This window comes from Eimeria maxima, genomic scaffold (genome assembly GCF_000499605.1).
Source record: "Eimeria maxima Weybridge genomic scaffold, Emw_scaff4, whole genome shotgun sequence".
Classification (NCBI taxonomy): domain Eukaryota; phylum Apicomplexa; class Conoidasida; order Eucoccidiorida; family Eimeriidae; genus Eimeria; species Eimeria maxima.
This window is the reverse complement of record NW_013563837.1, coordinates 279-12,837: the sequence shown is the minus strand read 5'-3', so window position 1 is coordinate 12,837 and position 12,559 is coordinate 279. Positions and strand designations below refer to the sequence as shown.

Below are 12,559 nucleotides of genomic sequence, written 5' to 3'. Positions count from 1 at the left end.
GGAGCTGTAAAGGTTTTGCGGTGACTGTTCGAGGGTTTAGCACTAGTGTGCATTTTCGGTTTATGAGGGTTAGAGGTTAGGGTTTAGCCATGAGGGTTTAGGGTTAACGGTTTAGAATTTGATGGTTGTGTATGCAGTGGCGACGATGGCATATCGGGAGGGGACCCACATGCGAAGCAGCAGCAGCAGATGCTGCAGCGAGGCGGCAGCAGCAGCAGCAGCTGCAAGAGCCGCGTTTTGCAACCCTTCCTAGAGGCGCTGCTGCAGCTGGATCCGCTCCCGCTGCTGCCGGTTGATGTACTGCAGCACTTGGCGCTGCATTGCAACTGCAGCAGAGAATGCTTGCAGCTGCTGCAACACAGCTACCTGCATGCAGTCACTGCGTCGGCCGATGCAGCAGCAGCTGCTGCTGCAGCTTCTGCTGCTCCTGCAGGAGCAAAGTCACAACAACCACCCCAGCAGCAGCCCCAGCAGCAGCAACCCCAGCAACAGCAACAGCAGCAGCAGGCGAAGCAGGAAGATTCCTGTGTAGACTTCGGCCTGCGAAAGTATCGCTTCTTCGATGGCGACATCGAGCCAGAGAGAGACCCAGCTGCAGCAACAGCAGCAGCTGCTGCTGCAGCAGCTGTTGCTGAGGGACAGACCCCAGAAAGTGCAGCAACAGTGGCAGCATACAAAAAGCAGCAACAGCAGTACTCAAGTCTTGCTAGGAAGGCTGCTGCTGTAAGCTGAGCTGTTGTATATAAAGAAGGGGTTCCTTAGATTGTGTGGTGGTGTTGTTGCTAGGATTCAATGTTGCTGCGATCAAGGTTGTTGCCGCTGTTAGTAGGGTTTATTTTTTCTGTTTTCTGCCTCTGTTCTTTAGGGTTTAGGGTTTACGGTTGTTTGCGGGTGTTTGCTGTTGCTGCAGCACTTGGCTGAGGTGTATGCACACCTCGAGGAGACAGACTATAGGATTGGTGTTATAAACACTCGTGTGCAGTGTCTCCCCACAGTTACTGCTTTATCGTTAATGCAGCACAGTCACTTTGGTGCAGCGAAGAATGTTATTGTTGCTAACCTCAAGGCTCTTCAGGCGCAGGCAAGCACTCCCTGCCCCCTCAAACCCTAAACCCTACTACTCAAGCGGAGGGTACAAACTCCGCGCACTCTGCACGCTCAAGCAGGAAAACTGCTTCTATGGATTAGGACACAGGGATTAGGGTTTATGGTTTAGGGTTTTCTTGTACTTGTTTCCTTTTCCAGGGAATGCGTTTGGAAACGGAGGAGCGGAGAGAAGAGGTAACATGGTGGTGAGTTGTAAATGCAGATTTAGGGTTTAGAGATTAGGGTTTGGGTTGTGAGAAGGCGTAGCGGACGCGGTTGCGTGCATATTGCCCTACATGTAGTATGCGAACAACACGGGGGGTCTAGGGTTTACGGTCTAGAGTCTGGGGTTGCGTTTTGAGGCTTGAGTGTTTGTGCGCAGGGAGCGTCTGTGGATCGACTGCTGCCGCGAGTTGAATAGATGGAATTCTTTGCACGAAGTATCGCAGGCAGCCGCACGGAGATCTCGGCTGTCTCTGCAGTGTGCAGCAAAGCTGCAGCACTGGGGGGAGATCGATAGGCTGCTGCAGCTGCATCAGATAACAGAGCCTGCCACCAAACTCTGCCAGGTACATTAACTCGAGGGTTTAGGGTTTAGGGTTTACTGTTTTCACTCTAGGATTTGGTATGAGGCTTAGAGCTGAGTGCTTGGGTTTAGGGTTAGGGTTTATGTCTAGGATTTAAGGTGTAGTTGCGCTTCAGAGCGTAGGGTTTACGGGTTAGGGTTTAGGGTTTTGGATTTGGGGTTTGCAGACTTACCAATCGCTTCATGAAGTTTTATACCCCAAAGGCCAGTTGGAGACAGACTCCCGGCCTTGGATTCGGACGGAGAAGCTGCAGGTACACTCTAAACCCTAAACCCTAATTCTTAAGTTGTAAAACCGTAAGGTGGCAGTCGGAGAGTGCTCTGACCACAGCCGTCAGGTGAATGCTTCCCCACTGCCCTAGTGTTTACGGTTTAGGGTTTAGGGTTTATGGTTGTATGTTGCAGGAGATCGACATGCACTGCGCTGAAGTCCAGCGGCTGCTGTTGCAGTCTTGGAGAAGCCTGCCTCTCATCGTAAACCCTAAACCCTCGACCCTACAGAAAATCAATTTAAGGAGATGCTGTTCTACTTTGGCGCATGCTGCCGATCGCTTCTTACCCTTGGCTGCAGTTGCAGAGCACTCCTTGACTTGGGCTTAGGGTTTACTAGGGTTTACGTTTTAGGGTTTAGGGTATGTTTGTTTCTGCAGCCGACCGAAGCTCACGTGCCGCTGCTGCTGCAGTTCCAGCTGTACGTGGAGCTGCTTGAGGGTTACAAACTTATTCTTCATCTCGCCAAGAAGATGAGTAGCCCAGGTGTGTTTCGCGATCTAGGGTTTAGGGTTTACAGTCAGGGGTCTAGGGTTCGGAGTCAAGAGGGTGTAACACAGAGGCAACAGTGGTGGAGGGGAATTTTTTGTGTACCCTCTGTGGAGTTTCGTGTGTACACTGGGGTTACGTTTCTAGTGTGAAGGGTCAAGGGTTTAGGGTTTAGGGTTTGTGGTGCCAGGCGAGGTGCCGCTTGTGCGGACAACTTTGAATGCATGGAGGGATCGTCTGCCAAACGACTGCGACGCGATTAGTTGTTGGAACGACCTCTTTGTTTGGTAAGTGAAGGGTTTAGGGTTTAGGGTTTAGGGTTTAGGGTTTGTGATTTCCTTGCATTGAGCGTATCCGCTGGTCCCGTACCCGTTGGTCGTGTTGTATACTATTAGTAGGGTTCCGGCTGTAGGAGCCCTTGTTCTCAAGGTCTCCTAAGGTTGAAGTGTTTAGGGTTTATTATGTTTCTGGTTTATTAGGGTTTGCTAGGGCTTATTAGGTTTTACGGTTTAGGGTTTGTGGTGTATAATGTATGTATGTGTATATCTCTACAGGCGTAATTTCGTGTTTAGTATTGTACAGTCTGCAGTATCTGCCTCTCCTCATCTATCAAGAGAAGAGAAGAAATTTTTGCCTCCTTTCTTACAAGATTTACCCTGGACAATGTTACGTTTTGCTGCTATTACAAGAAGTGCTCACGAATTAAGAGATATTTCTTTGGCGCTTCTTATTAAACTTCAGCATCTACCAGCATTCAATCAGCCCGCCTATGCACAGGAGCACCTACAGGCACTGGTATATATGAATGTATTCTTATTTATACTTATACTTTTTTTATTTATATATTTAAATATATTCTATTTGTATATTTATGTTTATTTTTCTTCTCATTTTTATTATAATTAGAATTGGATAGTCGTAATGATGCTGCCGCTTATCTTCATACTGATATGCATGATGGTGCTCCTGTTCTGTGTTTATATTGATGCTGTTGCTGCTGCTGTTGCTGCTGCAGCAGAGGTGGAACTCCATGGGTACTCCCTCTGCTCAGTGTTCCTCGTATTTGTATCTTGGCTGAGTTCAATATTTAGGGTTTAGGGTTTAGGGTTTGGAGTGTTGCTGTGGCTGCAGGTGGAGAAGGCAAAACTGTGCCTGGATGAACCATCGCATTGGGTCGCTGGTAAGATTAGCATTCGCTTGTGCTACTGCTGCTGCTGCTGCTGCTGCTGCTCATGTTATCATTTCTGCTGCTACAACTTCAGCATACTGCAGAAACTGTAATGCCACAGGTGTGGAGTATCATATGTTTGTGAAGTGACATCTGCACTGTTGCTGCTGCTGCTGCTGCTTCTGCTTGTTGCAGGTGTCCAGCTGCTGAATTCGTTAGACATGGAAGCTCTCTCCGAGGGCCCTCAGTGGCAGCAACCGCAGCTGCAGCAGCAAAGTCTGCAGCTGCTGCTGCTTAAAGCGAAGCTGCTGCATCGTTTGCATGCCTCTAATGAGCCGGAACAACACCCGGGGTTGTCTAGGGACGGTAGGTTTGCTATTGCTGCTGCTGCTGCTGCTGCTGCTTCTCTACGCGTCAGGGGCTTCCTGTGCAGGTAGATATTGCTGCGGCAGCCGGCCTAGTTGCAGGTGCACCAACAGCAATTGTATATATTATCAAATATGCTGCTGTTGTGTTGCTGCTTCTTTCTTCTGCAGAGCTTGCACAGGAAGCGGAGTCGGTGCTGCGCACCGTTTTGCTGCTGCAGCCGTTGTATGGCCCTGCTTGGTTGTGCTGGGCAAAGCTGCATGACACCTTATTCTTAGCTGCATTGAAGCAGCGGCACCAGCAGCAACAGATGCAACAGCAGCAACAGCAGCAGCAGATGTTGCTGCTGCAGCGGCAACAACAGCAATCCATGCAAAACCAGTCAATGCAGCAGGACAGTGTCGACGGCAACAGCAGCACCAGCACCAGCAACACCACCAGCAGCAGCAAGAATGATGCCAGTTTTGCAGAGCCAACTCCAACCGACTGGGCGGCGCTGCAGCTGCACCTGGCAGCAGCAGTAACAGGATACGTGATGGACATACAGCTCAGGTACTCAGGTTTTATGGTTTTAGTTTCAGGATTTAGGGCTTTAGTTTCAGGGCTTAGGGTTTACTAGCTAGGGTTTACGGTGTGCAGTTTAGGGTTTACATTCTAGGGTTTGGGTGTTTGAATGCAGACCTGCTAAGAGTTCTCTGTACATGTCTCGCGTTCTGTGGCTGTTGTCCTACGACGGAGACACGCGCCCGCCTACCCCCACGGCAGCAGCAGCAGCAGCAACAGCAGCAGCAGCAGCAGCCGCGGCAGCAGCCCCGTTAGATCCCTCAGCAGCCGTCGCAGCTGCTGCTGCTGGAACTCCTGTTGATGCTTCTGCCGGCCCAGGAGCAGCAGCTGCGGCTGCTGCTGGATTGACGTCCCCTGCTGCCCCGAGCGACACGACGCAGTCCCCCGGTGCAGCAGCAGCTGGGCCATCTGCAACAGGAGGAGCTCCATCTGCAGCGGCAGCAGCAGGCAAAGAATCTTCGCTGTGCCTCCGAGTGTTTAGACAGCTGATGGCTAAGTGCACACAACCGCAGCAGCTGCTGCCATGGCTACCGCAAATGTTGACTGGACTTGATAGGCCGGTACGGCTGTTGCTGCTGCTGCTGGTGTGGCTTGGTAGTGCTGCAGTTAGTGCTGCTGCTTCGTATTTAGTTTGTCTTGCTTCTAGCGCTTGTTATGTGCTGTTTTTGTCGCGAAGGGTTTGTTGTGCCCTGCTGTTGCAACTGCTGCTTCTGCTGCTGGTGGTGGTGCTTTCAGGAAGCGGCGGAGCTGGAGCGGCTGCTGTACGCGCTGCTTCTGCAGGCGCCGCAGCAGCTGTACTTCGATATTAGGACGGCTTATTTGGAGAAGAGGGAGCAGTATGCGCAGCAGCAACTCCTGCAGACCCTGAAGCCACCTCAGCAGCAACAGCAACAACAGCAGCAACAGCACCTACCGCAGCAGCAGCAAAGCCTTACGCTCCTCTCGTGGTTAATGACTGTCTTTAGGGCCTCGTTTACTCCCCAGTGCATCGCCCTCGACCATCTTGCAGGCAAGATGAACTGTTTAGTGTCTAATGTCTAGGGTTTAGGGCTTACCTATTAGGCTTTGCGGTTCTTGAGTTTAGGGTCTAGGGTTTAGGGTTTGCGTGTCTGTGTGTCTGTGTGTGTTGCGCAGAGGAGTTGGTTGCTCACGCGAAGCCATCAACAGTAGACGAGATAATATGTGCTGTTCGTACTTTGCTGCAGCAGTGCTTAGAGGTACCCCATGGCAGCAACACATTGCCATCTGTTGCTGCACAGTTCTTAAGGGTAAATATTGTTTCTCGATTTAAGAGTCGTTATGGTACAGAGCCTCCTCCTCTACCTCCTGGTAGTAGTAATAGTAGTACTGGAAGCAGCAGCAGTAACAGCAGCAGCGGCAGCAGCAAGAGCAGGAGAGGTGTTAGCAGCCGCAGCGGTTGCTGCTGCGGTGGTGCTGCTGCTGAGTCAACCCGTCGTGTGATGCGAAGTCTATGGCCGGTCTTTAAGGCGGACTTTGAATTTGCCGCATCTCCCGACCCTCCTCCAACCCCAACAAACAGCAGCAGCAGCAGCAGCAACAGCAGCAATAACAGCCCCAGCAGCAACAATAACGGCAGCAGCAATGTGGGCTTGTGTGAGGTTATTGCTAAGCTAAAGAGATGGAAAGATTATCTAACAGTGCATGCACAGAGTCAAGATCAGCAAGCCCCATTGGAGGATGTTGGTGCTTCTTTATGTGATGTATTTATGCGTGTTAGTGTAGAGATAGAGGTACCCGGTCTTCGTCTGCTGCAGCTAGTAGAGAGAGGTTTGCTGCTGCAGGGACCGCAGCAGCAGCGTCCTGCTGTATATATACAACAGTTTGGTACATCTTATACATGCGTAACTAGATCACATTATACACTAAAAAGAGTTGAATTTATTGCTAGTAATGGATGTAGTTATTGTTATCTTGTACAACCTTATACAACAGCCCATCAAAGGACAGAGCAGCGGCTGCTGTGTCTGCTGCTGCAGCTAAATCGTTTGCTGCTGCAGCATAATCCATCAAGACGTAGAGGTCTTACATTCCCTCTATCTGCTCAGGTGTCTATACACCCTAGATGCAGATTATTAGAGGATTCACCATCACAAGTAACGCTGCAGCAAATACTTAATGAGACATCAAGAGCAGCAGCAGATCCAGCAAAGACAGACCCTGATCTTCCTGTGCTGCTGCACCGTAAGATGATGACCTATGAGATCAATAATAAAATGTTGCAGCATGCATTACGTATACTCACAGAAAATAACAACAACAATACCATGCAGCAGCAAGGACAGCAGCAGCAGCAAGGGCAACAGCAACAGCAGCAAGGTCAGCAGCAGCAAGGGCAGCCTGCAACTGGACTACCGAACCAGCCTACCACTAATGCTGCCAATAGCAGCAACAGCAGCAACAATGGCAGTATGAGGAGGCTTCCGCAGCAGCTGATGCAGATTCTTACAGCTCCTGGTTTCTGTCAGGATAAGGAGCAGCAGCAACTCCTTGATCGTATACTCGAGCTGCAGCCGCTAGAACCTGTTGCTGCAGCAGCAGGGGATAGTTCTGCTGTTACTCCCGGTACGAATGCGTCAGCAGCTGACAATGCTGCTGGTGTGCAGAAGAATGGTGTTGCAGGATCAGCAGCAGATGGGCTCCCCAGGAGCAACAGCGAGAATGGCATCAACAGCAGCAGCAACAGCAGCAGCAACAACAACAGCAGCAGCAACAACAACACGATGAACGGCAGCAGCAATACATCAAGCCAAGGATCATCAGCACCCGTATATGACCAACAGCAGCAGCAAGAACAGCAACAACAACAACAACAACAGCAACAGCAAGAACAACAGCAACAACAACAATATCATCAACAACAGCAGCAGCACCAGCAGCATCAGCAGCAGCAACAACAGCAACAACAAGAACAACGATGGGTATCTGAATTTCAACGTAGTTGTCATATGGATGCAGCACAGAGTGTATATAATAATTTATGTGAATTAGTATTAGATAATATAATTCGTGTATATATACAGAAAAGAATAATATGTATAGAAGAATTGAATATATTTCGTCGTCAATTTACACAAAGTTATGGATTATATTGTATATTGAATTATTTATTTAGTATGTCAGATATAACACCATCAAAAATATTATTAGATATAGAAACAGGACAGATACAACAAGGAGAATTAAAGGCAACATATTGTTCATCTTCTTTTCTTCTTACTGCTGCTGATAGATTACCATTTCGTCTTACAAGAAATATTGAATTATTTATTGATGTATTTGGTAAGATTGGACTCTTACCTGCATCTATGTATACATTAGTTTGTTGTCTACAAAGATATTCTACACATTTCTCTAATGCTGCTGCTCTTCTTGTAAGAGATGATGTTACTTTCTTCTATAGACAGAAACAGCAGCAGCAGCAGCAGCAACATATTCTCCTGCAACAGCAACAACAGCAACAGCAACAGCAACAGAATAATGATAATATTAGCCCGCAGGCAGGGAATGGGCAACAACAACAACAAGTTTCTGCAGCAAGTAATAACAGTATCAACAGTAACATCAGCAACATTAGCAGCAACACATACAACAGCAACACCAGCAACATCAGCAACAGCAGCAGCAGCAGCAATTATAATAGTACAGAAGAAACTGTTGCTATTCGTCGTGTTGTTGATATCAATATCAGCAGAATATCCGAAATACTCAAAAGACTACAAGGAACACCACAACCTGCTGCTGAACCGAAAGTAAGCACATCAAGGGTTTAGGGTTTAGGGTTTAGGGTTTAGGGTTTAGATTTTGTGGTTGTTGATTTTTATACCTTATTTTTTTGGCGCGTCTTTGTCCATTATAATTTTTATCCGTATTTTTCTTGTTTATTTAATATTTTTTTTATTTTTTTCTTCTTTTTTGTGCTGCAGCCTGATCAGCTGCCTATTGACTCGCAAGTCGCTCTTCTCATCCGCATCGCCACCCGCAAGGATTTCCTCGCCACTGCTAAGCCCACATGGCAAGCTTGGTACTAGCCGCTAGCTAGCTAGCTAGCTAGCTAAATAGATAAATAGCTAGCTGGATAGCTGGACGGCTAACCAGCTGGCGCCTGCACCCCTCCCCTGTCTGCCAGTTTTAGCACCGCCTCGCTGCTGCTGCAGTTGGCATTGTAGTAGCCTACTGTACTGTAGCGAGCCAGCTAGCTAGTCAACTAGCTAGCCAGTTAGCTGATCGTCTGGCTAGCTAGCCAGCTAGCTAGCCAGCCTTTGCAGCTCAAACCCCCAGGGAATATTGTTTTTCTCTCGGGCAATGGGCCCTCCTTAACCGATTTAATTTAATTAAGGTGTATATACACCCCAATATAGTGTTTTGTTGCTAAACCCTACTTGCTAAACCCTAAACCCTAAAGCTCCTTAAGCACTAACTACCTTGCCAGCTATATGCCCAAGCAACTATGCGAGCTCAACAGCTATACTAGACAGCTAGCAAGCCAACTATAATATATAATATAATAATATAATAATATAAATAATATATAAAATAATCTAATAATATATATGTATATATGTATATATAAGTGTATAGAAACGTAGCCGTTGCACCCCGGCAGCAGAACTTCAGGTTTGTAGATAAAAAGATAAGCAGAGTCAGCAACAGAGCCGTCTGCACTTGGCTAGCTGCCAAGCCAGCTAGCTAGCTGGCTAGTTAGCTAGATAGCTAGCTAGCTAGCCAGCACCTCGTGACGTTACTTCCGCAGGCCAATCAGGAGGTTGTCCCGGCTAAGAGGAGGCTGACTGCCTCCTCCACTATCCCCGCTAGCTAGCTAGCTAGAGCGGCCCCCTCGGCAGCTTGCTAGGTAGCTATTAGCCAGCTGGCTAGCTGGCTAGCTGGCCTGCTAGCTAGCTGACTGGCCGAGGCAGAGGGACCATTAGACCGCAGCAGCAGCAGCTAGCGACGAGACCCTAAACAGCTAGCAGGCCAGGCAAAAACTCAGTCTAGCCAGGCAAACGCTACAGCTAGCCACGCGCCTGGCTAGCTAGCTGGCCGTCTAGCGCTACCCACCATCAGCTAGCTATACATACCTCCAGCTAGTCGCCTAGGAAAACACAAGCAGTTAGCCGGTTGGCTAGCCAGCCGAGAGGTCGGCTGCCCCCTTCTTTAGCTAGCTGGCTAGCAAAAAGCTAGCCAGTCAGTTAGGTGGCTAGCTTAGTCAGCTAGCTATATATATGTATATGCATATATATAGCTAGCTAGCTAGCTAGCTAGCTAGCTACGTTATGTAATAACATTTTCTTAACCTTCAACACTTTTTCTTGCTATAGCGCGAACTTTCTTCTTATATTCTTGAATATTATTTTTATACATATTCTATCAAGCACAACACCACAAACCCTAAACCCTAAACCCTAAACCCTCAATAACACAAACCCTAAACCCTAGGCAGACTTCCACCACCTCCCTTCCATGTCCTCTACTATCTAGGGTTTGCTGTTGTTAATTAAACTATAACACCGGATTAGGGTTTGTAGTGTTAGATCCAATTCTTGAGAATTAGGGTTTGCCTAGTAGATAAAAGGGTTTAGTATTTAGGGTTTAGGAATTAGGGTTTAGGGTTTAGGGTTTAGAATTTAAGGGCTCTCCCTCCTAGTATTGAGTATCCTCAACACCTAAAATGAGTGTATCTAAGTGAATATTAGGGTTTAGGATTTAGGGTTTATGAGGGTTTAGGGTTTAGGGTTTTTAAGGGTTTAGGGTTTATGAGGGTTTATGAGGGTTTATGAGGGTTTAGGGTATTGTTATGCATACAGCAGCATCAACATTAGCAGGTGATTCAATATTAGGCTCTCCTAGCATAGATATAACAGAGACAAGGATAGCCTCAACACCTAAGATAGGTCTCCATCTTTCTTCTGGTGTTTCTTGCTCATTAAACATATCTTGTCCAGGTGGATGTAATATACTTATACATACTCTACCATCAGGAAATACTTTATTTTATTCATTTATTTATTTATTTATGCATATTATTAACACACGCACAAAGACAAACAGAATAAGGTATTAAAAACACAACAAATTTTTATTTTTAATGGTGTATTATTATTTTAGGGTTTAGGGTTTAGGGTTTAGGGTTTGGGGTTTACGGGACGTAAATTAAAGAAAAAAGGACACAAATATATCAATAAATACACCATTATAACGCCATAAAGATAATAAAAATAATAAAAATAATAATAATAAATAATGAATACAAATAAATATAAATAAATATAAATAAATATAAATAAATAAATACAATTATTTATTTACCCCATAAAGACCATTTCTGGTGTACTATATAGATTAGTCATAAAATAAAGAAAAAAGGACATAAATACATCAATAAATACACAATTTTAACGAGCAAAAGAGAATAAATGCAATAAAAAGAAGAATAAAACAAAAAGATAAATAAAAAATAATAATATTGATGTATATATTTACGATTAGGATGTAACATATATTGTTGAAATAGGATATGGATGAGTCATAAAATAGAGAAAAGAAGAGATAAAGAGACAATTTAAACGGTTAAAAGAAAGAGAAAAGGAATAAAAAAACAAAATAAATAAATAAAATGAATAAATATATATATATAAATATATTTACCATTAGGATGCCACATATCTTGTTGAAATACCATTTCTGGTGGACTATTTGGAAAATCTTGAGGAAATTTTAATGATGCCTGAAAAATTCCACCCTCATAAAATGTATCTGGTGGACCTTCAAAGCAAATTCTCCAACTAAAAAAATTACTTTCATCATCTAGTCCAACAGAGCATCCACTTGGTGCATCACGTGATAATTCTGAAAAAAAAAATACACATTTTTCTATACATATTCTTTTCTTATTCTTTTTTATTATTCTATATTTATTCTTATCTTCTTATTCTTATTCTATTCGATAGACAGGAATAAGGCGAATATTTTAAATGGTTATGAGGTGGGGTTGGTGGTGGTAAGGAATAGAGCAGCAGCAGCAGCAACAACAACAGCAGCAGCAACAGTAGTAGTAGTAGTAGTAATGGGAATAGAGACAGGGAGTAAGCAAGGAAGAGCAGCAACAGCAACAGCAGCAGCAATAATAGCAGCAGCAACAGCAACAGCAACAGCAACAGCAACAGCAGCAGCAGCAACAACAAAAACAGTAGAATAAGAGAATAAAGGAAGAAAAGAAGAAAAAAAAGAGGAAAAAAAAGAAGAAAAAAAAAACAGGACTAACCAATAAATTGTTTTTTTAAGAGTTCCCTCGCTACGTTCGTCATTGCAGCAAAATAATTTATAAGACAAGAAAATAATTTCTTATAAATAGCAGCAGCTGCTGCTGCTGTTGCTGCTGCTGCTGCTGCTGCTGCTGTTGCTGCTGTTGCTGCTGCTGCTGCTGCAGTTTCTGTTGCTGTTCCTGTTGCTGTTGTTGCTGTTGCTGCTGGTAATATTTTATAGTAAGTAAATGATGGTATATAATGCTAGTGCTGCTGTAGCTGGTGCTGCAGTAGCTGGTGCTGCTGCTGCTGCTGCTGCTGCTGCTGCAGTTGCGGGTACACCAAGATAAAGAAGTTGTAAGGAATGGGGAGGCTAGCCCAGTAAATGTCGCTCTCTGCTGATGTGGCCTATCTGCTGCTGTTGCAGCAAAGACAGGAGCAGCAGCAGCAGCAGCAGCAGCAGCAAATGCAGCAAAATATAGCAGCAGCAGCAAAGAGGTTGCTGCTATACGTCTTCTGCTGCAGCAAGAAATTTATTTATATCCCCGTGTATTTGTTGTAGCTGCTGAATATACCCGACAAATCCGCATGCAAACAGCAGCCACAGCAGCAGCAGCAGCAGCAGTATATAGCAGCAGCAGCAGCAGCAGCAGCAGGCAAGGAACTGTCCTTTTGTCTATATATAAACACTAAATAAATAAACTTTATGAACTCGCATTCCTTTGTTTGCCTAAACAGAACAGAATTCAAACGTCTGCTGCACCGATGGCA

At 45.6% G+C, this 12,559-nt stretch overlaps 1 protein-coding gene across 1 annotated transcript in view; it reads left to right on the top strand.

The window, feature by feature from the left end:
* The window catches only part of EMWEY_00000620 (hypothetical protein, conserved), a gene marked incomplete at both ends in the record, with an annotated part of 30,761 nt that extends 22,183 nt beyond the window's left edge, over positions 1–8,578 (top strand). The window contains 19 exons of the mRNA XM_013478345.1: positions 138–723; positions 911–1,045; positions 1,246–1,292; positions 1,469–1,655; positions 1,840–1,926; positions 2,078–2,146; positions 2,323–2,428; positions 2,622–2,718; positions 2,986–3,226; positions 3,563–3,611; positions 3,795–3,965; positions 4,136–4,517; positions 4,645–5,089; positions 5,265–5,473; positions 5,664–5,746; positions 5,838–6,280; positions 6,596–7,468; positions 7,955–8,299; positions 8,474–8,578. Of these exons, the coding sequence (XP_013333799.1) occupies positions 138–723; positions 911–1,045; positions 1,246–1,292; positions 1,469–1,655; positions 1,840–1,926; positions 2,078–2,146; positions 2,323–2,428; positions 2,622–2,718; positions 2,986–3,226; positions 3,563–3,611; positions 3,795–3,965; positions 4,136–4,517; positions 4,645–5,089; positions 5,265–5,473; positions 5,664–5,746; positions 5,838–6,280; positions 6,596–7,468; positions 7,955–8,299; positions 8,474–8,578 (4,660 nt within the window). The remainder of the gene's footprint in view (positions 1–137; positions 724–910; positions 1,046–1,245; positions 1,293–1,468; positions 1,656–1,839; positions 1,927–2,077; positions 2,147–2,322; positions 2,429–2,621; positions 2,719–2,985; positions 3,227–3,562; positions 3,612–3,794; positions 3,966–4,135; positions 4,518–4,644; positions 5,090–5,264; positions 5,474–5,663; positions 5,747–5,837; positions 6,281–6,595; positions 7,469–7,954; positions 8,300–8,473) is intronic.
* Between the last annotated feature and the right edge of the window lie 3,981 nt (positions 8,579–12,559).